Here is a 26,934-nt window from a genome sequence, read left to right as displayed (position 1 = left end):
ACATACATGACATTACTTATCCTGTACTGATCCTGAGTTACATCCAGTATTATACCCCAGAGCTGCATTCACTATTCTGCTGCTGGTGCAGTCACTGTGTACATACATGACATTACTTATCCTGTACTGATCCTGAGTTACATCCTGTATTATACTCCAGAGCTGCACTCACTATTCTGCTGCTGGTGCAGTCACTGTGTGCATACATGACATTACTTATCCTGTACTGATCCTGAGTTACATCCAGTATTATACTCAGAGCTGCACTCACTATTCTGCTGCTAGTGCAGTCACTGTGTACATACATGACACTACTTATCCTGTACTGATCCTGAGTTACATCCTATATTATACCCAGGGCTACACTCACTATTCTGCTTGTGGAATCACTTTCTTGCTTCCACCTGGTAGAATAGGGTATGGGACCAACAAGGTTTGGTATTTCCCCCAAAAGCCCCATAAAACTAGCTTGGTCTGCCTCTATGAAGAAGGGTTAGTAGACAGATGCATCCACTAAACACAACACTTTTCTCAGAGGGTCCCTTTAAGCCCTTAGACAGCTGCCTACATTGTATATAAAAGCGCAGCCCCGCTCGGCTGTATCAGTATACTGCGTCTTTATAACAGGAATCCTAATGAGAGACAAAGCCGCTGTCTGCATTTGTTTAATGGGAAAAAGAAACAGCGTTTTAGATCCTGGCCAGACGCTATTCATCAACACGGCTGAAGGTATCTGCTGCCTCCATCTCCTCTGTGATTAATTGTAAAAGTCACATTTAAGAAGGTCAAGGGAAAAAAATGACATCAGTGGAGGAAATTAACATAAAAAGGTTAACTATTCGCATTCCAAGGTCTGATTAATGGGTGGCTACAATGAGGACACAAGCATTTTAGGATCTGCAATACAGTCTAAGTATTTGATCTCCCACAAGTTCAGCACACTCCTCTCTTCTCCAATCAAATGGTGGTATACAAATTCTTTTACCCCTTAACCAAAATCATCCCTCCATTATTTGTCCATATACAACAACATACCTTACGTAATCACCTGACTAAATAGGACTGCCTTTATCATATGTAGACCTACCATATCATATCATCTTTAAAGGGAACCTGTCACCACATTATCACAAATACAGCGAGTGACAGGTTCCCATAGAGCCCACCCTTCTTTTAACTAAAAATTTGTTTTCCCTCACATCCCCATAAAATCAACTTTGTTATCTTACTTAGCAGTGAATCAGAAGGGGAGTGTACAGCAGCTCCTCACCATCCCTTCTTTCAGCACTTCGTGTCATATCTAAGGTGCTTTACCTACTAACATTTAAAAAATCTACCCCATGTATCTGATCACATGAACTCATAGCATGCCTCAATGGACTTCTACTCCTCCCCATGTCTCCTTAGAGGCATGCTGAGATTTCATGTGATCAGATACCTACATGGGATATATTTTGCAAAGGTTAGTCAAGGATCTGAGATGACATCACCCTGGTCACATGACATGCAGTGCTAAATGGTGAAAAGAAGGCATGGGGTGAAGCTGCTTAACTCGGCCGAGCAGGAAATGCCCCCTCTGACGCCAGGTAATATAAAGAAAGTTGATTTTATGGGGATGTGAGGGAAACAATTTTGTTAATTAAATAGCAAGTATTTCCTTTATAACTAACAGATTTATCATAATATTTCTTCATAATAAATGAAACCGGTCACTGTCTGTGACATAATCAGCACATTCCTCCCCTGCTACTGTCATTCCACCTTGAGGCACATGTTTTTATATCGCTGATAACTTAGTGTGACTGCCTCTATCACATGTTGACGTATAATAACCCACATAACCACAATCGTGGACGAGTCACTGTGTCTTGCGAGGTCATCACAAACCTCTCCTGCAAGATCTTCATTTTTACTGGCGGCACAACTGATATGACCGTACATACTGGTGTGCCAACATAATACAGCTCTGTGTTACTACAGCTGGGTAGATGCAGCTGTGTACAACCAAGTACCACAGTAGATGATCCTTAAAGGGATTTTCCAATAACAGGAGGGAGGGCTGTGACATCACTGTTCAGCAAGGGGTTAACAAGCAGGGCCGGCGTCAGCACCCGGCTGACCTGGGCAAGTGCCGGGGCCCCAGAGCTCCAATGGGGCCTACCACGACGATCCATGAGAAACAGTGGATTAACAACAACAGCAATCCCCTGATTGCAGGCCACTTAGGAGGTGGGCGTAGAGGTAGTGGGACGGGCCCGGGGCAAAGTACGATCCTATCCACACCCGGCCCATCCCTTGACCTCCCCTGACTGCTCCTGAAGGAGCTTGGCCGGCCTTCCCTGCCCACTTCACGTGAGGACCACCCACCCTGCCCACCTCCTTCCAGCGCTTCTCCTCCATCCTGGCCAGTGCGCCTCTCTTCCGACCCGGCCAGCATCCTCTCGTCCGGCCTGTGCGCGTCTCCTCCTTGGCATGGCGCATCCCGCATCTCTCATCCGTCCCAACCTGCACGCTTCTCCTCAACCCCAGCCAGCGCACCTCTCTTCTGACCCGGCCAGCGTCCTCTCGTCCGCCCCGACCAGTGCGCCTATTGTCCGGCTGGGCAGCGCGCCTCTCGTCTGGCTCGACATGCGAGCTTCTCCTCCGTCCCGGCCTCCGCGCCTCTCTTCCGTCAGTCTTCCCTTAACCGGTCCGCGTGCCTCACAGGCCTGTCCGCTTTCACCTACGCGGTCTCTTTCCTGACCCTGCCACCACGTCCCGACAAAGCAACATCCAGCTGGGGTGAGTATAATTGCTACATATGTAAATGCCCCCTTCAATGGTCTGCTATGGAGCCCAACCTCTGCTGGTTACGCCCCTGATCAGAAAATTTAATTACATCAGCGACGACATCCTTGTTGCCTATGTAATTGAAATATATGATTTTGTCTGAGCTCAGGTGGTAAGGCCATTCCGCCACATGAGTTCACTGTTAAAGGGGCCCACTGAGGCTCTATCGCCCAGGGGCCCACTGAAACCTGGAGCCGGCCCTGGTCACAAGGACCAAAGGGCTGTATAATGGAACAGTATCTGGTATAACTGGAAAATCCCTTTAAGTTCCTTTATGGTTATGTTGGGGTAGGACCCCACTAACGCTTTATGCAATCATTTGATAGGATGGAAATACTTGTTTAAAGGGATATCAATCGATGACCTATCTTCTATATAATCCATCAAAAGTTGATCTTGGGGGGGCCATGTGGCAAGATGGCTATGTGGTGCCCCTAGTGGCTGGAATCTAATGGGATATTCATAGTGAATTGATTACAGTTTAGACATTTTTGGCAAATTATGGATAATCTGACATTCCCGGGATTACCTCTTTTCCGTGCTCGTCTATGATAGAGATGTAGTTGGGGTTTGATGCGTTGGGATATGATAGGAGAATATCGTAGTGTGCGAGTTCCACTTGGTCCAATCCATATTCCTTCCACTGGGTCTGGATTTGTTTGGCAAAATCGAAATTTTCTTCTGTGCCGGATAAATGTGGGACCTGAGTGAAATTGCTGGAAACAAAAAAGCCGGTGTTAGTAATTGTTCCTGGAAAGATGTGCAATCAGACTTCTGTGTGTGTCGTTAGTGGCAGCAGGACTGTGATATATGGATTTATATTCCAGGATGGAGAGCCCTCACACTGCTGTGCATCTCTCACTGCAGCCAGTGTTAGGTATTGTCCCTGGAAAGATGTGGTATTATTATGTTGTTAGTAGCAGCAGGATTGTGAAAATTTCATTTGCCTCATTTTGGAATTTACTCTTCTTTTAATTGTTGGTAATTTATGTAATGTTATTATGACTAATGAAATGATGTTGTACTTTAATGATGTGTTTTGTTTTGTGTTATTGTGATCCAGAGGTCCGTTTGTAACTATGGGTTGTCTGTAAGTCGGGTGTTCTAAAGTAGGGAACCACCTGTATACACACACACATATACATATATATATATGTACACTCACCGGCCACTTTATTAGGTACACCTGTCCAACTGCTCGTTAACACTTAAATTCTAATCAGCCAATCACATGGCGGCAACTCAGTGCATTTAGGCATGTAGACAAGGTCATGACAATCTCCTGCAGTTCAAACCGAGCATCAGTATGGGGAAGAAAGGTGATTTGAGGCCTTTGAACGTGGCATGGTTGTTGGTGCCAGAAGGGCTGGTCTGAGTATTTCAGAAACTGCTGATCTTCTGGGATTTTCACGCACAACCATCTCTAGGGTTTACAGAGAATGGTCCAAAAAAGAAAAAACATCCAGTGAGCGGCAGTTCTGTGGGCGGAAATGCCTTGTTGATGCCAGAGGTCAGAGGAGAATGGGCAGACTGGTTCAAGCTGATAGAAAGGCAACAGTGACTCAAATCGCCACCCGTTACAACCAAGGTAGGCAGAAGAGCATCTCTGAACGCACAGTACGTCGAACTTTGAGGCAGATGGGCTACAGCAGCAGAAGACCACACCGGGTGCCACTCCTTTCAGCTAAGAACAGGGAACTGAGGCTACAATCGAAATTGGACAGTAGAAGATTGGAAAAACGTTGCCTGGTCTGATGAGTCTCGATTTCTGCTGCGACATTCGGATGGTAGGGTCAGAATTTGGCGTTAACAACATGTAAGCATGGATCCATCCTGCCTTGTATCAGCGGGTCAGGCTGGTGGTGTCATGGTGTGGGGAATATTTTCTTGGCACTCTTCGGGCCCCTTGGTACAACGCCACAGCCTACCTGAGTATTGTTGCTGACCATGTCCATCCCTTTATGAGCACAATGTACCCTGTAACATCTGATGGCTACTTTCAGCAGGATAATGCGCCATGTCATAAAGCTGGAATCATCTCAGACTGGTTTCTTGAACATGACAATGAGGTCACTGTACACAAATGGCCTCCACAGTCACCAGATCTCAATCCAATAGAGCATCTTTGGGATGTGGTGGAACGGGAGATTCGCATCATGGATAATAATAATAATAATAATAATTCTTTATTTATATAGCGCACACAGATTACGCAGCGCTTCACAAGCATGTCAAATTGGTCCCTGTCCCCATGGGGCTCACAATCTAAACAGCCTAACAGTATGTTTTGGAGTGTGGGAGGAAACCGGAGTACCCGGAGGAAACCCACGCAAACACGGAGAGAACATACAAACTCTTTGCAGATGTTGACCTGAGTGGGATTCGAACCCAGGACCCCAGTGCTGCAAGGCAGATGTGCTACTCACTCAGCCACCGTGCCGCCCTATGGATGTGCAGCCGACAAATCTGCGGCAACTGTGTGATGCCATCATGTCAATATGGACCAAAATCTCTGAGGAGCTTCCAGCACCTTGTTGTATCTATGCCACGAAGAATTGAGGCAGTTTTAAAGGCAAAAGGGGGTCCAACCCGTTACTAGCATGGTGTACCTAATAAAGTGGCCGGTGAGTGTATATGTATATATACACATATGTATGTCCTGCTGCTACTAACAGCATACACAAAGGTATACTTACCCGGCTCTCCAGGGCCGATACCTAACACGGTCTTCATAGAGCACAGCAGTGCGAGTACACAACACAGTGTACTTGGAGAAGCTACAGTCTTGGAACATATATCACAGTCCTGCTGCTACTAACAACATGCACAAAGGTATTATTACACATTCTCCAGGGACAATAACTAACGCGGCCTGCAGAGAGTGTGAAGATCCAAAAAAACAACAATCCTGGAATATAAATCCACATTTCACAGTCCTGCTGCTACTAATACGCAAAAGTATGATGACACATCTCTCCAGGGGCAATACATAACACTGACTGCAACTTTGAATGATCCAAACTGCTGACAACATCCCTTTAAGAGATATAACAATAAACAGCAGGGTTTGTGTCTGGTATTGTACTTCCATGTCTTTAAAGCTCATAGAACTGAGTTGCAATACCCCATACCCCCTGTCAACTAATGTGGCGCTGTTTTAGGAGAAAGCTGGTATATTTTTCTAATCCTGGAATAACCTCCCATGTGGAATAGAGATTTAAAGAGGTCATCGACAGGTTGAAAAACACGGTTGGTTTCTTCCAAAAACTGCACCACACCTGATCATGGTTTGTGCCGGTATTGCAATTATTTTCCATTCATCTCTATGCAGCCCGAGCTTTGTTTTTGGAGTGAAGCAGCCACATTTTTCAATCTCTGTACAACCCCTTTAAGTCCTAAAATCCATCAGAAGACTGTAAGATAAGGAGTGCAATAGGGAAAAGTCAGAAATGACTTGGTTAATGATGACAATCAAAATTTTGCGCCTCCCCCCCCCCCCCCCCCCTGATCCTCACTGAGAATATTGTAAGATAAACAGAGGAAACAAATGTCCTTTGTCCCTTGAAACAAACAATCGACACAGAAAGTTCCTTGTTTTGGGTCCTCAATAAACAGTAATTACACACTACGGCTAATTATAGTCAGAGATGACCCTCCAAAACGGAGCACTGTGCTATTAACCTTCTCGTGGCCAGGCTGTTCTTCATCTCCAGGTTTGGGACAACCGGTGATGTCTAAATTATTTTTGCATTTCTTGCTCTATTATTTTTTTTGTGCAATTAGAGTGATTTTTCTGGCACTTCCAGTAGCACTTCCAGTAGCGTGGACTGGATGAGTGGTAAATTTTGTGCATATTTTGTATAGGGAAAATACACATTTTCATATGGATTTCAGAAGCAAATTTCCATTTATCAGCAGGAATTTATGTACAGAATTTGCCTAAAAATTGGTCTAGAAATAAATGACCAGGGTGACATCTTTGCAGGTCCTTTAGTCTTCTAACATTAGCCAACTGTACACCAAGCACATATATTATGAAATCACAGCAGCAGCATGGAGAGTAGTAGAAGTCCATGCAGGCTGCTGTGATTTTTTAAGGTGCTCAGATATATGCATGGTGTACAGTTGGCTAATTTTAAGAGGCTAAAGGACCTGTGATGATGCCACCCTGGTCATATGATATTAGGCCACGACCCTCAACTAACTCTATAGATCCCTAGATACCAGGCAAGTTTATAACTCTGTTTTTATGGGGATCTGAGGGAAACCATTTTTAGCTAAAAGAAGGGGGTCAGATAGCTACGAGGGCTCTATAGGAACCTGCCAATAGCTGTATTTGTGAAAAATGTGGTGTCAGGTTCCCTTAAGTAATGCCCCCTAGCAGAAACTGCTGCAAGCCTGCCCTTTTTCCACAATCGACACTTTAGCATTCCCGTGCTGTTATAGCTCCACCATTGGTTGTCCCCTAAATACCACCATATGCACAGGCCTAGCGTGCAATATAATCCAGGGCGGGCCATTTATATGGATAAACCTAAATGGGAATGGTTGGTGATATCCAGGTCCTGTTTGTGACACATTAGTATATGGGAGGGGGAAACAAGATGGATGTTGACCATGGTGGCCATTTTGAAGTCGGACATTTTGGATCCAACTTTATTTATTCCAATGGGAAGAGGATCATGTAACACATCAAACTTATTGAAAAGGAAAATTAAAGTAACTATATTCTTTCTCTTTGTTTGCAGCCATTGATATATTGCAGAGGTTAACACGTGAGGAGTGGATAGAAATTGTGTTGATGTCTGGTGAAGGCAGTTCCAGGGTCATTGTAGGAGATTTCCATGCAAGACACCCTGCGAGAACACCCATCTCCCATGCTACCGTTACCAAACTGTAACAGATTCAGTGTTAGGTTTGCCAAAATGTGAAAAACTGAAACACCAATGGCGGTCCTAGCTGCATTCAGCAAGAGGCCACAGCGTAGCACTTGCCGCATGTCACTGCAGAGTGGCATCAGTCGAACATCCCCTTGGCGGATATTAGCTATTACCCTTACAAAACCTAGCATTATGTTCAGTGATGAGGCAAACTTTTTGTGAAGTTAACAAAAAAAAAACACCACTGTTAGGCTACATTCACACTACAGTATGGGGGACGTATATACGGCCGACGTATATACGGCCAATATACGTCCCCCATACACTTCTATGGGCTCACGGCCCTGTACGGGAGCAGTACGGTGCAGCACACATGCGGCACCGTACTGCTCCGTAGCCCTGGGAAAGATAGGACATGTCCTATCTTTCCCCGTATTACGGAGCCATGCGCCATTAATTCCTATGGAGAGGGGCGGGGGTGAGCTGCGCTCACCTCCTCCTCCTCTCCCCGCGCTGCCGTGTGCCTGCCGCGCTACGGTGCGGCGGGCTCACGGCAGTGTGAATTTAGCCTTAGTCTGACACAGACCCACAGTGGATAGATCCCTCCAAGACTGTTGGTACAAAGATATTGAGGACATTCTTCATCAATGGAAATCTCAACATGCTGATGTGTTGTCCTCTTTATGCACTGAAGATGGGGCATTTCATAAAGTTTTCAAGCAAGATGGGGCACCACCACATTATGAGTGTCAGGTCCTAACATTCCTACATGAACAATTTCCTGGGAAGTGGATTGGTCATTGTTGGCCAGTTGAGGTCTCCTGATCTGACCGCCTAGGTCTCCTGATCTGACCGCCTAGGTCTCCTGATCTGACCGCCTAGGTCTCCTGATCTGACCGCCTAGGTCTCCTGATCTGACCGCCTAGGTCTCCTGATCTGACCGCCTAGGTCTCCTGATCTGACCGCCTAGGTCTCCTGATCTGACCGCCTAGGTCTCCTGATCTGACCGCCTAGGTCTCCTGATCTGACCGCCTAGGTCTCCTGATCTGACCGCCTAGGTCTCCTGATCTGACCGCCTAGGTCTCCTGATCTGACCGCCTAGGTCTCCTGATCTGACCGCCTAGGTCTCCTGATCTGACCGCCTAGGTCTCCTGATCTGACCGCCTAGGTCTCCTGATCTGACCGCCAAGGTCTCCTGATCTGACCGCCAAGGTCTCCTGATCTGACCGCCAAGGTCTCCTGATCTGACCGCCAAGGTCTCCTGATCTGACCCCTTAGCATTTCTTCTGCAGGGTATCTATCAGTTTGAGAGAGTGATAGATACGGGCAGCACTTTGAACACATTTTATAAGTAGTCATAAACTCGTTAATAACTCATGAAAGAATAAAGTTGCATTAAAACTAAGTACTCCAATTTCGGGTAAAATTCTCAATAAGTTTGATGTGTTACATGATCCTCTTCACATTGGAAAAAATTAATTTGGATCCAAAATGTCCGACTTCAAAATGGCCGCCATGGTCAACATCCATCTTGAATAGTTTTTCCACTCCCATATATTAATGTACCACAAACAAGAAGAGCTCACCAACTGTTCCCATTTTATTTAGGTGTATCCATATAAATGGGGCACTCTGTACCTCTTACACAGTTCAGCTCTGAAATTTTTTGGACACTTCTGATCAATCATAATATCAAACTTTTTTATGTGATTTATCACAAATTAAATTCATATATATAGTTTGACCTCAGATAACCTCACTGAATAACTAAAAAAAATTTTTTCCTTTATTTAAAGCCCAAACATTCGCCAGAACTAATTGCGAGCTGCGTTCAGTTAGTCATCAACAATCTGGAGGTTAATAATTACTAGCAGGGCGGCCTGACACCAGCGAGATGGGATTGTGACTGTTCATTACCGGATCCTTGTTATTCCTCCACACCACAGATGCTTGGGGGGGCCAAAAGGTCACAAAAACAATAGAGAAAAACAAAAAGTGCCTAGAAGAAAAATATTGTTAATTACAGCTAGATGACCTCTGCTGTAACATCACTTAGCGTTAACTCTCTAGGATCCAGGACCACAACTGGTTTATGTTAGTGGAATTGGGTGGTCATTTTCTGGGTGAAATTGGCTCATCGTTGGTCTTTTAAAGGGGATTTATGGGGTAAAAATATTCATAAATTATCTATAGAATACGTCCTGAATATTAAATTGGTGGGGTCCAACACCTAGCACCCCTACACATCTGTTCCAGGCAGCTGATACACAGAGAATGGAACAGGAAGCAGACAGCGCCGTTCTCTGTGTAGTGGTCAGACCAGGTTAATGCAGATCCTATATAAATGCAGGGACCTGATTTTGTCACTACCCAGTGAACGGCGCTGTCTGCTTCCTGTTCCATTCTCTGTGTATCAGAGCAGATGATCTGTGGTGGTCCTGCTTGGTGGACCCCTATCAATTAGATATTGAGGACCTCTCTTTAGAGCTTTAATATTTTTAGCTTAAGAAAACCCCTTAAAGGTTGTTGATTTGGACAGTGGCATAACTTGACGTTGACGGGCCCCAGTGCAAAGTCTGTCCAAGGCCCCCTACGATGATCTATGGTTTAGAATATTAGTCTCCTCATATGGGGAAGTAACACCTTGTGGGCCCCCTAAGTCTCATGGGCCCGGTTGGGACCGCACCCTCTGCACCGCCTCAAGTTACGCCCCTGGTTTTGGAGAACAATGGCATGAGATAAAAATCTTCAAGTAATCGTTGTCAGGATTTGTGGCCTGGTGGCACAGGACCTTCAAGGACCCCCACTGATCAGATTTTTATCGCCTATCCCGTGTAGAGGAAATAACCATCAATATCGGGACAACCCTTTAAATGATAACATGAAAGAATAATCAAATGTTTGACGGAAGACCCAAGTCCACCATAACCTCATCATCACTTACTGGAGGTAGCGTCTAATATTTTCGGCCTTCATCTCATCCCAGAATGCTTTTCTCATACTTTGAGGAACATGGGAAGGACTGGAATTTCCAGTGGATTTTGCAAACCATCCTAGTGGGAAAAGAATTCCATAAAAGGTCACAATTGTGTTACATTCATTATCCATTGAAGTATACGGTGCAATACTACATTTTCCCGATGGAGGCGCTACAGAGACTTTTTCAAAAATAAATTCCAACTTGTGGGAGATTATCTTAAGTGTCCGTGGTAAAACGGTTCTAGTTGCGACTGGAAACCAATCAGAGCTCAGCTTTAATTTTATAAACAGCTGTGGTAAAATGAAAGCTGAGCTCTGATTGGTTGCCATGGAAAGCTAGAACAATTTTGCTCTAAGGAACTTGTAATAAATCTCCCCAAACTTGTGATCATAATCATATATTGTTACATCACCCTAACAAGTAGGAACCATCTAAAGGTGTTGTGCTTGGAAGAGTTTATTACTAATTAAAGGGAGGGTGAAATATATTCTCCATGGACCTCAAAGGACGTCTACCACCAGGATGAAAGATTGTAAACTAAGCACCTTTACATGCTGGTGTGTGCCCCCTCTGGCAGGATCTGCTCTTCTTTTAGCTTCGTGCCCAGGCTTTTACAAAATAAAATGTTTACAATTATGCAAATGAGCCTGAGGGGCTCCAGGCCCATAGGTGGAGCCTGGTGACCCTCAGGCTCATTTGCATAATTTTTAAAGCCGTTTTTTTCTTAAAAACAAGGGCATAGGAAGCTTAATGAAGAGCAGATCCTGCCAGAGTGAGCACAAACCAGTATGTCATTGTACTTGGTTTACAATCCTTCATCCTGGTTGTAGACGTCCTTTAAAGGAGTATTCCTGCCCATGGCACAAAAAGATTATGGGACAAGATTTCTGAAAATTGTCTAAAAAAATCCCTGTCTGTGTAGCCCACAGTGAACCAATCATCCGACAGCTTTCATATTTTCAAAGGAACTATAAATTGAACTATAACTTTGGTAACATTGTGGCCTTAAAGAAGAGCTTTCATCACCTCCACCAACTCTACATCCTTTCATAGGATTTGCTCCACTGATTCCAGAATAGTTGGAATTACTATCAATATGGTAATCAGACACACAACTGTCAAGTGGGTGGTCCTGGGCAGGGCTGGCTGTTTGGCACTGCCCCTCTGACAATAAAGAGTCAAAACAAATGCCACTGATTACTCGGGAACGGTTTGGGATAGAGAAAAAATTCCAAGTGTGCCAAAATTTGTATAGCGCCACCTATTAAAGGATGCAGACAGTTAGAATTAGTGGAAGTGGCAGCTATTTGCTCTCCATTCCCAATCAGAAAATATACCCCTTGGGTAAGTCTACGTAAGGCAGATGCTAGAGGAACAGCAATGGCTATGGAGGTTGGTAGGTCAAAATGATAAAGTTGTATTCAAGATGATGAAGCATTGAGGCATTGTTTCCCCCATTTATGGTAAAACCGGACACTAGAGCAATTTTTGAAGTGACCACACCTCTATTCCATAAACCACGCCCCATTTATGTGACACCTCCTTCTGAACTGTTATGTTACGTTCTGACACAAAGCCATCACATAAAATGACTATATCCTATATAAAATGTGTAAAGCCCCTTGCAGATGGCCAGTCGCAGGAGGAAAAAGGGCTGAGCCTCTCCAAAGGAAACCGAGCGGCCATGCCCAAATCTGTCCAGAGATAAGATGAATTCTATCTTTTACGGTACTGCCCCCGGATTGTAGACGGTTCAGTGGGCAATGGGGCCATTCAAATGAATAATTCTATTTCCCATGGAAGTGAATGTGGCCACGTGCTACCCGTATTAAAACACCATATAAAAACGTCCATGTGCAATTGGTCATTCTTACAGGACTCAATGGGGCTCATTTACTAAGGGTCCGCGGAGCGCATTTTCGTTGGGTTTCCTGCCGTTTTCCATGTTGCGCCGCATTTAACAGGGGTTTTCGGAACACGCGAGCGGATTTTGGCGCATCGCCGCCGGCTTTCACGCAACACAAATCGGGGGTCGAGCCGCTGGACGATCCGACAGATTCAGACAATGTGCGGAATTTAACATCGGAAATTGTGTCGCAAGACATGCACTCACATACACCAGGAAGAAGAAGGTGAACTCTGGCGGACCTGAGCGGGGAAGCGACACATGCAGGATCTTGGGCGCATGATGTAGGTGGATCGTGACAGGACCGGGTAAGTAAATGGGCCCCAATGTTTTTGGGAGAACCTCTGCAAGTTTGGGCCAAGGTTGTTTACTTTATCTCTTACTGGTCTGATCCGTGAATCAGAATAAAGAGGGTCCTAAAAAATGGACCGTGTCTCCTGAAAATTCTGACAGTGTCCACTTAGCGGTCCCACCCCCCCCCCCCAAAAAAAACAACCCTCATCTAAAAAGTTGTCCCAAGTCAACAGTTCTCCTACTATTGCAAATTACAACTCTTATCCTACATTTCCCAGACAATATTGGGAGTTTTAATTTTGCAACCTCAGCATGAAGGTCACTGGACTAATACAATATCCCAATGGTCTCTATTTTATAGATAAAGAGTAACATTTCCTAATTTTTGGCTCCCCCTGCAAATATAGCAAACACAATTCGACAACATGACAAGCACGAGAATTCAGTTACACAATAGACATTGTATTATTCTTCTAGGATTATGTTTGTTTTTCGCAGTTAGTTTTGGGCTCTACTTTACCGATGATGAATCCTAAGAGAAGAAATCCGACAGCACCCAGGGCCAGGGTGAAGATGGTGCGGGCGCTGAGGCCTTTGATCCTGGTGCCCACCTCATAGTCCTCAGTGCCCAGCAGTCTTAGCATTTTCTCCGGTGCTGTGGATCTTGTTGGCACATAGAGGCCTCGTGTAGGGAAGGAGCCAAGGGACTCTACTGCCCAGAACACTCAACTCCTGCCAGACCTTGGGAAGTTAACAGCTTCCAGATGAACGTCAGCTAATTAATGCGGAGCCCTCCCTTTCTCCTGTGTTTGCCTGGCTGACTACCAGGTCAAAGTTCTCTCATTCCCATACATAGAGGAGATTATGGAAGCTGCAAGTCCTATACATTCCCCTAATAACCTCCCGCGCTCACTAACTTCTATTAACTCTGAAAAGTGCAAGTTGTCTAAAATCTGTATCCAGTCCAACATTGAAACCACTTTGCTCAATGTTAATATCCAAGATCATTAAAGGGGTTATCCGGGTTTAAAAAATTTCTTATGGCCGGGCTGGGGAGGGCTATTTAAACACAATAAACATGTACTTACCTCCTCCGATGCTGCCGATGTCCCGCGCCGCGGCCGGTCTTCTCTGTGCGCCGGTTTCATTACAAGTGCGCACAGAGAGCTTCCGGCCGGCCGGATGCTCCCATGCGCACCATCTCCCAGCGCTTGCAACGCTGAGAGATTAGGACGGATGGGAGGAGCCGTCCACATCGCGGACCGGAAGCTCCCTGTGCGCGGCTTCCGTGCCCCTGTAAACAAACAGGGGCACGGATCAAAGGGACCGCGGCGCGGGACATCGGCGGCGCCGGAGGAGGTAAGTACAGGTTTATTATGTTTAACTAGCCCTCCCCAGCCCGGCCATAAAAAAATTTTTAAACCCGGATAACCCCTTTAATTTACTGACATAGACTTAAATCACACAGTTTTGCCCAAATCTCCCATTCTATATCTGGCATACACTACTACAGAAAAAAAATATTGAAAATACAAACTCTTAAAAGGTTCCCATTGATCCTCTAATTTAAGTTCCCAAATTAAAGGGAACCTGTGACCAGCGACCCACCCCACAGACCATGCATATTACTTTTTAGATGTGCAAGCGCCGCGTAAGCGTACCCGTGCCGCAAGCGCCGAGCAAGCGTAACCGTGACACAAGAGCCACGTAAGTGTAACCGTGACGCAAATGCCGCATAAGTGTAACCGTGACGAAAACGCAGCATAAGCGTTATCGTGATGCAAGCACTACGTAAACGGAACCGTGATGCAAGCGCCGCGTAAATGTTACACAAACGTAATTCAAACGCCATGGAAAAGTAACTGTGACGCAAACAACGCATAACCGTAACCGTGACGCAAACGCCGCATAAGCACGATGCAAAACAGTGGGGGTCATTTACTAGGGGTCCGATTCGCGTTTTCCTGACGTGTTACCCGAATATTTCAGATTCGCACGCGATCGGATTGTGGCGCATCGGCGCTGGCGTGCACGCGACGGATATTGGGGGCCGTGGCCGAACGAAAACCCAACGGATTCGGAAAAGCCGCTGCATTTAAAACAAAAAGTCGCGGAGCTTGCACTTACCTTCACTCAGCCCGAGCCGGTGAACTCCAGCGCGTTCCGATGCTTTTCAGTGCAGCAGCGCAGCGAACTACTTTAATAAATCCCGGCCGGACCCGAATCCAGCGCAGAGAACGCGCCGCTGGATCGCGAATGGACCGGGTAAATAAATCTTCCCCACTGTGATTATGTTAACACAATGTCAAGAGAATATTAGCAGAATGGAAAAAACTCACACCTCAATATTCATAATAGCTTCTCTGACATTGCCTGCCACTGATTGGACAGTATGAGAGAAGATAAGCATAAGACACGCCCCCAGCTCCAGCCCCAGCTCCTCCTCTCTGACCAAACACAGATTACAATGGTCAGAAACTGGGAATGATATCTCCGCAACCGTAGGAGCTAGAAGGAAAATTCCAAGTGCCCCTGAATCTGTGTAGCCGCCCCTACAGGATGGTATGATAATCTCTACATGTGTGAGGTGGTGAAAGGTTCTCTTGAAGTCATTCTCTGAGCTTGCAGATGAGTTTGCGACTTCTATAAATACTTCCTGATCAAACCCACACTACGAAATTCAGCAGACCCCTCTACCTATAAAATTGTGGCCGTCCCCAACTTCTTCCACTCACAAAGGTATTTCGACAAGATACAAACTCCTAATACGCCCCGAAGAAGATGTCCTAGTGTTCTGCAGAAGTTTATGGGAATCTTATTTGGGTCTCCCTATAGATTCTACTTCCTAGAACAAAACTTACATGAGACCTCAAAATCAATGAGAAAACGGCAGGAAAATTCTGTATAGATGTCATCTCCCACCAGCCAATAGCCGAGCGCAGTGCTGGAGATGTGGAGCCCATGACTTAGTATTCAGGATTTATGGTGCCAGTCCTTTCCTCAATATGTGGTTATTCCATCTCCCCAAATCCCGCACTCGCCTTGTTATCCCTAGGATTAGACCACTGCCCACCTACCATGAAAACAGTTGGTAGTTCAGCACAGTTAGTCCAGAAGCTTAGTTTCACTATATACACCATAATACAAAATCTCAATGCTGCATGGTGAATGGTGGAGTGACCATTACATTTAATTCTACAGTTGCAGCCTGGGACCAATCACCTCCCACCCCTAAAAATCTTGAAGTGACCTACAGTATCCGGAACAGTGGGAATGATGAGAGTTCACCACTTCAGTCTTTGAAGTCAGAGGCACCAGCCTTGAGGCCAGTTGAGCCTCTTGTCTCAGGCAGCGCCACCTATAGCAAGATGAGGGTGCAGCATCAGGGGCACAGCTAACTGCTACAATCCAGGACCTGACACTTAAAATTGGTGTCTCTTCATACCTGATGTTAGCATGGGGATGAGACATTTGGGGCTCATTTACTTACCCGGTCCAGTCTCCGACGAGGATTCGGGTCTTCCGGCAATTCACTAAGGTAGTGTGCCCGATGTCCACCAGGTGTCACTTCTGCGCCGAGGTCCGCCGGAGTTCACCGTCCTATTCCTGGTGCATGTAAGTGTGTGTCAAGTGACACTCTTTTTTTTTAAATAGCGCAATTTTTCCAAATCCATCAGGTTTTCCGACAGCCACGTCCCCCGTTTTTCGAGGGGAGTTTAGGTTCACCCCTAGTCTGAGGTATAACTTCTTTAAAGGAGTTGTCTAGATATGTGTATTGATGGCTTTTGCATAACTGGTACTGAGAAAACATTAGACACGTGGCTGGAAGCAGTTGGCTCTGTGGCCCAAGTGGTGGCCGGAAGCCGACACTGCAGCCTTGGGTCCCATTCACATTCAAAAGGAGATGAGCTTATAGTGGTGGCTTCAAGGTACTGCAGGGAGGTGGAGCCAACTGTTTCCGACTGCAAAACGGCTGATCGGTGCAGGGTCATCTAAATAAACTTGCCCACCCCTTCAATAATAATAAAATAATAAAATAATAATAAGATAATAATAATAATAATAATAATAACAATAATAATAAAATAATAATAATTATTATTATTATTATTATGATTATTGTAATAAAAATCATATTAATAATAGCCTATACTGCTCTATATAGGTAGAAACAATAAAAAAAAAAAACATAGTTCCTCCTTAACTTCTGTAATAGTGGGAGCTCTTATTGTCGGGGAAGGCAGCAGTCATTGGCGAGTTACACTCATTTACCTCCCTGCTAAGAAACTTAATAGGATTCTGTTTTATATTCACCAGGGCAAAGGACAATCATTTATCACCGCGTCAGGATAATAAAAATAGCTGTAGTGGTTACTCGGCAGACACTTAGCACCTAAAGGACATCGGCTCCGCTCTTAAGAAAAGTACAGTTTCTATTACAGAAGACAAAGTCACTTTACGAGACATCTGAGCCAGCGAATATACAGTATGGAAGTCAGGGAGTCCACACATCACCAGAACCTGTCAATCCTCGGGTCGTCCTCTTCTGTCAAACCATCTCTTCTGAGTTTTATCTCATTCTAAGAAAGTTGGGTCACATATGCCCCCCTCTGGTGCTGGTCACTGATAACCCAAATAGTACCAGTAAATGACCCCCAAAGTCATCCTTGCTTCCTCACCTGATCTAGGAAGAACCCAGAACCATAGAATTCTAATATGTTTACATAAAATAAAATCTAGCATCAGAATCCATGATGATAAACCAGGGACATTACTGATAGATCCAGGCACCGAGACTGTGTTAATCATCTTATATTTGTTATCCATGGTCTCCTTCCTTCTAAAATCAACTTTTAAAATTATACTAATGGGCGTTACCAGAGCCCCTCAGTGCTGCAGATTCATAGGCTGTTACACTGTGTAGAAGCACTTCAACCTTCCCACTGTGTGAGATTACAGCAGGTCGGAGGGAAGGGGGAAGTGCTGAGGGAATCTGCAGCACAAAGTGGTTCTGTTAAAACCTTTAGGAGCCCATCAGTCTCATTAGCATAGTTTTAAAAGTTGATGTTAGATGGAAGGAGGCCATGGATAACAAATATAAGAAAATTAGCACAGTCACGGTGCCTGGATCTATGAGTAATGTCCCTGGTTTATCAGAATGGATTTTGATGGTAGATTTCCTTTAAGGGTCTGGGGTCTGTAAAGATGGGGATGTCAGGTATAAGGTTTGTTTTAATGGGTAATTTGCTGTGAGGGTTGTATAATTTGTAATCTGGTGTGAGATCTGTATATATTGTATATACGGTCTAGTCTGTGATTATAGATGAGAGTTAGGTCTGTATAGATGGGGGCTTCTTGTATAAGGTTTGTATCAATGGGTTTTCTGGTCTGGAGGGTTTTACAGATGAGGGTCTGTGGTCTGTATAGATGGTCTGCAATGTGTTTAGATGGCTTGTTTGGCATGTGGGTGTATACACAGTGATCTGGTTTCAGGCTGGTATAGATAAAGGTCAAGTCTGGGCTATTATAGATAAAGGTCTAGTCTGGGAAATTATAAATAAAGGTCTAGTCTGGAATATTATAGATAAAGGCCTAGTCTGGGATATTGTAGATAAAGGTCTAGTCTGGAATATTATAGATAAAGGTCTAATCTGGGATATTATAGATAAAGGTCTAGTTTGTGATATTATAGATAATGGTCTAATCTGGGATATTATAGATAAAGGTCTAGTCTGTGATATTATAGATAAAGGTCTAGTCTGGGATATTATATATTAAGATCTAGTCTGGGATATTATGGATACATCTGTAGTCTGGGATATTATAGATAAAGGTCTAGTCTGTGATATTATAGATAAAGGTCTAGCCTGGGATATTATAGATAAAGGTCTAGCCTGGGATATTATAGATAAAGGTCTAGCCTGGGATATTATAGATAAAGGTCTAGTCTGGGATATTATAAATTAAGGTCTAGTCTGGGATATTATAGATTAAGGTCTAGTCTGGGATATTATGGATAAATCTCTAGTCTGGGATATTATAGATAAAGGTCTAGTCTGTGATATTATAAATAAAGGTGTGGTCTGGGATATTATAGATAAAGGTCTAGCCTGTGATATTATAGATAAAGGTCTAGTCTGGGATATTATAGATAAAGGTCTAGTCTGGGATATTATAGATAAAGGTCTAGTCTCGGATATTATAGATAAAGGTCTAGTCTGGGATATTATAGATTAAGGTCTAGTCTGGGATATTATGGATAAATCTCTAGTCTGGGATATTATAGATAAAGGTCTAGTCTGTGATATTATAGATAAAGGTCTAGTCTCGGATATTATATATAAAGGTCTAGCCTGGGATATTATAGATAAAGGTCTAGTCTCTGATATTATAGATAAAGGTCTAGCCTGGGATATTATAGAAAAAGGTCTAGTCTCGGTTATTATAGATAAAGGTCTAGTCTCGGACATTATAGATAAAGGTCTAGCCTGGGATATTATAAATAAGAGACTAATAACACCAACAAATAGTGCACAATGAATAACACCACCATGTAGTACACAAAAATAACATCACCATATTGTACAAAATAACACCAAACTGTGCTCAACATAACACCACAACATAATACACAACAAAATAACACCAAATAGTGCTCAAGTAATAACACCATTATATAGTATACAATAACTTACACCAAACGGTGCTCAAGTAACATTACCACCATGCAGTGCACAAAAATACCCCTATATAGTGCAAAAAAATAAAACCACCATAGAATATACAAAGAATAACACCACCATATGCTGCACAAATAATAATACAGCCTTGAAGTACACCATAACTAACACCAAACAGTGCTCATAATAATACTGCCATATAATATCACTAAATAATGTTCAAGTAAACCCACAATCCAGCACACAAAGAATAATATCAAATAGTTCTCAAGTAAAACCACAACTATGGAATATTGCACAAAAGACACTAAAGAATTTTTAAAGGGGTTGTTCACTTTCAGCAAATATTTGATATTGTTGGTGTAAGGAAAAGTTATCCAATTTTCCAATACACTTTCTGTATCACCGTTTTCTAGATCTCCGCTTGCTGTCCTGCTATAAAAGCTAATGGGGCTCATTTACTAAGGGTCCGAACGCCGCACTATCGTCGGGTTTCCTGAATATTTCCGTTTTGCGCCGAATTACCCCGGGATTTTGGCGTGCGGATCAGATTGTGGCGCATCAGCGCCGGCTTTCACGCGACAGAAATAGGGGCCGGCCGTCGGACAACCCGACGGATTCGGACAAACCTCGGCGCAGCAGCGACACATGCAGGAACTCGGGCGCACGAGCTAAGTGAATAGTGACGGACCCGAGTCCTCGTCGGACAACGCACCGCGGGATCGCGACAAGACCGGGTAAGTAAATCTGCCCCAATATGATTACTTCCGATGGATAGAAATCTGTCTGTGGTCATGTGATGTCGCACAGGTGCATGAGCCGTTAGTATCACACGGCTCTGATAACTCTCGGTGATAATAACAGCTCCTGCACCTGTGTGACATCACATGACCATGGACAGATTTCTATCCACCGGAAGTAAACATAGCGAGGCACATTTACTTACCTGTCCCGTTGACGCCGCCAATCCGAAATGTCTGCCGCGATTCACTAAGATTGTGCATACAATATCCTGCATGTATCGCTTCCCCGCTGAGGTCCGAAAGAGTTCACCTTCTTCTTCCCGGTGCATGTGAGTGCTGATCTTGCGACACAATTTGAATTTTAAATTCCGCGGTTTGTCAGAATCAGTCGGGTTGTCTGACGGCCACGCCCCCGATTTGTGTCACGTGAAAGCCGACGGCGATGCACCACAATCCGATCGCATGCGCCAAAAACCCGGGGCAATTCAGCGCAAATCCAAAATATTTGGGAAACCCAACGGAAATGCGTCTGACGGACCCTTAGTAAATGTGTCCCAGTAGCTTTTATAGCAGGACAGCAAGCAGAGATCTAGAACACCTTTAGTGTCTTTTGTGCAATATAACATCATATAGTGCATAAAAACCCAACAACATACAGCAACCAGGTAATAACACAAGATAAGGATTAAAAACACCACCATACAGTGCAAAAGTAATGACACAAGTCAGTGCTCATACAACAACACTACCCAGAACACTACACCATATAGCACACAACACAGTACTGTATAATGACACGCTGTGACCATACATTCAATAATGTAACAATATTGCCATACACTCCACAAACAGTTTGTAACATGAAAAACTGCAAAATCCGGAATTTATCATTCTGCCTGAATGGAGAAAAATACTTAAAATTGATCTTTGAGAACACATGTAATTCCTGTGCCGACCACCAGATGTCAGGATCAGCTGTGTATCCGTAATACGCTACATAATGGCAGATCCCTGCGAGGACAATAGCACGCAATGTTCTCAGTGCCATTCAGAGGCTTATTGTCAGCGCACACAATGCGGCTTCTGTTCCAGGAATATTAACATAACTGCTGTACAATAACATAAGAGAAGCTGCCGCTTAGTAAACAAGAGAAAACTACGATTTACTGTCAAAAATGATAGAAATTTCACAAACTGTGACAAAACCGACTCTTATCTGGGTGATAATTGACTGGCAGCTAAATAAAAGCTGCAAATATGGAATAAAAAGGCACTAATGACAGGCACAGGCATCGTTGACAATAGTGCCCCCCCCCCCCCACCCAGGGACCACCCCAAATTCTCGCCGCTGGATATTTAACCCTTTCATAGCCTCAGTCCTTGACGGTCAGTATATGGTAATCTGAAATCCATACCACGGATCGCGGGTGCACCCGTGCCCCTCTCCGCTGCCCCGGTCCCGCTCCCGTGCACTCACCTATCCTGGATCCCGCTCCTGTCCGGACTAGGTCCCACGCGCGGCCCCGCTCCCTAGGGCGCGCGCGGCAGTGTCTCCAGATTTAAAGGGCCAGCGCGCAGGTGATTGGCGCTGGTCATTTCCTGTTTTGTATTTAACCCTATGTCTCCCATCATTCCCTGCCGGATCTTTGTGCCTCATAGCCTTAGAGAAAGCTTCCAAGCGAGTATTCCTGCGTTCCTGTGTATTCCTGCGTTCCTGTGTATTCCTGCGTTCCTGTGTATTCCTGCGTTCTTGTGTATTCCTGCGTTCCTGTGTATTCCTGCGTTCCTGTGTATTCCTGCGTTCCTGTGTGTCCCCGCTCCTGAGTCCTGTGTTGCCATGTTACCTGAGTTCCTCCGTGTTGCTGTGTTCCGTGTACCTGTGTTCCCGTTCCCACCTGCCTGGACCTCCTGTTGCTGACCCTGGACTTGGACTTGACGTTGCATCTCTGCCGCCTGCCCTGACCCTGTGCCTGGACCTGACTACGAGATTGTCATCCGCTAAGGTACCTCGACCTCGGCTGCCACCGCGGGCTAGTCACACCTGGGAACGACCTAGTGGTATCCTGCCGCAGCAAGTCCAACCCGCTTTGCGACGGGCTCTGGTGAATACTAGGTTCCGCTAGACTCCGATCCCAGGTGTTGGCTAGTTCCACCTCCCGCTGTGGTCCAGACGATCCACTGATCCTGACACATTCATGTATGTATGTCACATTTTAATCAATATAATGGTAGATGTAGACATCTGTATGACAATAGCTCCACCTAGTGGTAGCTGCTGATAAAGAGAGTTTTATAATTTAACCTATTTACGACTGGACAATGTAAATATACATTGGTTGGTCGTGAAGTTGTATATTGAGAGGACTCACGGATGGTGTATTACATAGCACACACCTGTCGGCACCTGCAGTTTTCGGTGGTGGATTTGTTAGATGTCAAGGACAAACCTGACAGTCATGGACAAACCTGGCAGCTAACAGTGCTGTATATGGGTGCCCCCATCTTTTAAAGGCTCTCCTAGTTGTGATTTGGCATCTGGTATTACAGTCTGCAGTATATTCACAATATGCATTTGTATTGCAGTATATTGTATAGGTGATCAGACCCCCCTAGGGTAAAAATACCCTAGAGGGCCTGAAATAATAGTAAAAATAAAGTTTTTAAAATGAAAAAAAAATAAAAACAATCCTAAAAATTAAAATCACCTCCCTTTCCTTACAACATATATAAATATAAACAAGGAAGTCATAAACATATTGGGGCTCATTTACTTACCCGGTCCAGTTGCGATCCCGTGGCGCGTTGTCCGATGCTGATTTGGGTCTGCCGGGATTCACTAAGATCGTGCGCCCGTTATCCAGCAGGTGTCGCTGCTGCGCCGAGGTCTGCCGGAGGTCACCTTCTTCGTCCCGGTGCATGTAAGTGCTGATCTTGCGACACAAATTCTTTTATAAATTCTGCATTTTTTCAGAATCTGTCGGGTTGTCCAACGGCCACCCCCCCCCCCCCCCGGATTTCTGTCGCGTGAAAGCCGGCGCCTATGCGACACAATCCGATCGCGTTCACCAAAATCCCGGGGCAATTCGGCGCTCATCGGAAATATTTGGGAAACCTGGCGAAAGCGCGGCGTTCGGACCCTTAGTAAATGAGCCCCATTAGGTATCTCAAAAGTCCCAATCTACCAACATAAAAATGGTTATTCCCAGTGGTGAAAACAAAATGCAAAATAATGGCCAAATGTTGAAATCGCCTTTTTTTTCCCATTTTATCTCCAATAAAAATTAAATAAAGTAAAAATCAAAATGACGTACATTTGTTAAAATGATATCCAAGAAAACATCATCACATTCCAGTTATTGATGTTAGAATACGGTGATGGAAGTGTTTACATTTTTTTTTAAGTTATAAGGACATAAATAAAATATATACATTTGGTATCTTTGGTAAATTTGGTGATTGAACGGAGCCAAAGAATAAAGGAGAGGTGTCATCTGTCAATCTTCTATAAAATTTTCCTACAGCTCTGTACATAAATCGCATCTATATCTTAAAGATACAAGCGCAATTGATTTTTCATGTGGGCAAATCGCTCAAATTGCGGTTGCATATTTTGCCGCCTCCTGCAGGGCTCTGGCATTTGTCGCCTGAGGCGAGATTCTCATCTCACCTCATGGCAGTTGCAGAACTGCTGACTGTGAATGTTCATAAAATAGTTTTATTTTAGGGCCTCACTTTTAGTTTTGCCCAGAACCTCACTATGTCTAATAACGCCACTTACCCCCGGTAAAGGCGCTATTTCTGTCCATATGCTAGAAATTACACCTACTTCAGGGCTTATACTCTATTTTTCAGGCATTCAAACCCTGAAAGAGGTGTCCTAAAGTCTCTACTTGCTAGGAGTCCAATGATCAACTCTGATTGGTGGGAAAACCTAGCACCAAGTTTTGGATTCCTCTACAGTGCCACCACTGGTCAAATGAAGAATTACAGTGTATTCATATGAATGGATTATCTGTGTAATACAAAGCAGGTCCTCCAGGGGGAGAGACACTCTTTATAAACTATCAGCCCAAGAGATGAGGATCCTGAACAGAGGACCTCCCTCTAATAAGTTAGAATATATGAAAATACTAGATTTTCCCAAAATGTACAATGTATATGTGGCTCTGAGCACTAGGTGGCGATCACGTGTCAGACTCCTCTGTACATAGCGATGACTTGGAATTCGCTGAATTACTTTTTCTGTGCGGAAAAAACCCTCAGTGAACTTTTGACTCACGATCAGTGCGTCAAAATCAGGAAAACATATCCCTGGCATTAGACAAATATGAAGAAATATCCCTCTGTGTGCACTTCACATGCGGCTAATGCTCAGAGAATTATCCATCCAGTATCAAAACCTCGATCTGTGATGTACAACGCGCCCCACAGAGACTTCATGTATCATCAATGAGCATGGAACATGGGGGGACACGGAGGAGACAAGCAACACAAAGAGAAGGAAAATCCATGGAATCTACACAACAAAGGAGAGGAAAGAAAATGTACAAAGTGCGGAGGACTGGGATACCTGTACAACATCAAGATATACATACAGGGTTATTATATCTATCTATCTATCCATTTCTCTATGTTAGATTCTGGCTCTTACATGTCATCCTGCTACAAGCTCCTCTCTACTTCTCCCACAGCCCAGAATGAAGATAACACTCACAGCAGCACCCAGGTGTGTGACACCCAGCACCCAGTGACCTCCTCAGCAGGGGCTTCTCCTGGAGGGGATCCCCCATTGCTGGTCTCCTGCTGCACCCCTGTAATTCTGCACAGTATCCCCCTCAGACACTGTGCAGAATTACATGGGGGACACTTGTCTGTAGTATCTACAACATTCTGCAAAGTTCTCTTCTCTCTTGCTCTGAGCTCAGGATTTTGCAGAATGTTTTGTAAATAGAAAGTGATGAACTGTAAATAGAGTCTGCAGATCCTGTCTGCAGTGTATCTAATGTCTGTACTAGTGTCTGCAGTGTATGTTATGTCTGTACTAGTGTCTGCAGTGTATGTATTATCTGTACAAGTGTCTGCAGTGTATATAATGTCTGTAATATTGTCTGCGGAGTATCTATTGTCTGTATTATCTGTACTCGTGACTGCAGTGTATGTAATGTGTGTATTATCTGTACTAGTGTCTGCAGTGTATGTAATGTCTGTATTATCTGTACTAGTGTCTGCACAGTATCTAATGTCTGTACTAGTGTCTGCAGTGTATGTAATGTCTGTACTAGTGTCTGTAGAGTATCTAATGTCTGTATTATCTGTACTAGTGTCTGCACAGTATCTAATGTCTGTACTAGTGTCTGCAGTGTATCTAATGTCTGTACTAGTGTCTGCAGTGTATCTAATGTCTGTACTAGTGTCTGCAGAGTATCTAATGTCTGTATTATATGTACTAGTGTCTGCAGTGTATGTAATGTCTGTACCAATGTCTGCAGTGTATGTAATGTCTGTACTAGTGTCTGCAGTGTATGTAATGTCTGTACCAGTGTCTGCAGTGTATGTAATGTCTGTATTATCTGTTCTAGTGTCTGCAGTGTCTGGCTGAGCTTTGCTGCTAGAAATGAGCTTTTCTGCACAGGGGCTCAGTGTCACTTCACAGTTTACGCCACCTTCGGGCTGGAGTGTTTTTGCGCCCGTTTTTGCGCCTAATTGAAAACGTTGCAAGTGATGAATATCATTAGGCGCAGCAAAACATCTGGATTGGTAAGATAGATGAGGGAAAGCTGCTTATTTTTGCTGTGTGGCTAGTTTGGCGTTTAATCGCAAAAAATGGCGCAAAAACAGTGCGCCTGAATGAAAAGGCGCAAAAACAACAGAAAAAACGAGTGATACATGTGGCCCAATGTGCTTAGATTATCAGGGTACAGGGTTTATCTACACTTTTATTCAGCTTCTGAACATTCACTAGCATCTGTCACATAGAAAAAAAAATGAGACAGATCAGAGATGAGAGATCCATGAGATGGATATAAAACATCTGGGGGTCATTTATCTTATTTCCCCCTTCTCTGTGCTCTTTTATGCGCCTGTTGTGGGTCTATTCTTTGCAACTGATTTGTCTTTGTCATTTAGGCTTTTTGTCAAATGCAGTGTTTTTTTTAGCCGTATTAGCAATTTTGTTGTGCAAATCATATCATTGCCTTTAGTGGCGTAACTAGAAGCTGAGGGGCCCCAGTGCAAAGTCTGTGCCAGGCCCCTGACTATAATGTATGGTTTATAGTAATAGTCTTCTCATATGGGAAACTGACACCATAAGGGCCCCCTAAACCTCTTGGGCCCGGGTGCGACCGCAACCTCTGCACCTCCTCAAGTTACGCCCCTGATTGCCTTTCCTAAGCTTGGTCTGGACTGGTGTGTTATTGTGCAATTATTTGCGCCCAAATATAGGCGCAAATCAATGCTGAATAAGGCGCAAACATCTGGGAGCAGGAGAAATACATAGATAAATGAGGTGCAAACCCGGATCACTGCTACATGACTGTTAAAGATATTACACTGGACTCAGACGCCATCTTACGTATTGTCGGACATTTTAAGGACTCAGCATTCATTTCATATAACTTTGTGT

At 44.3% G+C, this 26,934-nt stretch overlaps 1 protein-coding gene across 3 annotated transcripts in view; it reads right to left on the bottom strand.

Annotated features, from left to right (window-relative positions):
- Positions 1-26,934, bottom strand: part of LOC140117390 (glutamate carboxypeptidase 2-like) — a 105,389-nt gene that overhangs the window by 16,859 nt on the left and 61,596 nt on the right. Inside the window, exons 1-3 of one of the 3 annotated variants that reach the window (XM_072134093.1) lie at positions 21,790-21,808; positions 10,654-10,762; positions 3,359-3,545 (exon numbers count right to left, since the gene is read on the bottom strand). In XM_072134093.1, coding sequence (XP_071990194.1) covers positions 3,359-3,545; positions 10,654-10,709 — 243 coding nt within the window. In that variant the 5' untranslated portion in view covers positions 10,710-10,762; positions 21,790-21,808. Of the gene's footprint in view, positions 1-3,358; positions 3,546-10,653; positions 10,763-13,409; positions 13,678-21,789; positions 21,809-26,934 lie in introns of those variants that run through there. The other 2 variants (XM_072134092.1, XM_072134094.1) reach the window with 2 other exon arrangements.

Source organism: Engystomops pustulosus, chromosome 2 (genome assembly GCF_040894005.1).
Source record: "Engystomops pustulosus chromosome 2, aEngPut4.maternal, whole genome shotgun sequence".
Taxonomy (NCBI): Eukaryota; Metazoa; Chordata; class Amphibia; order Anura; family Leptodactylidae; genus Engystomops; species Engystomops pustulosus.
Note: the sequence above shows the minus strand (reverse complement) of the source record. Positions and strands in the feature narration are given on the sequence as shown.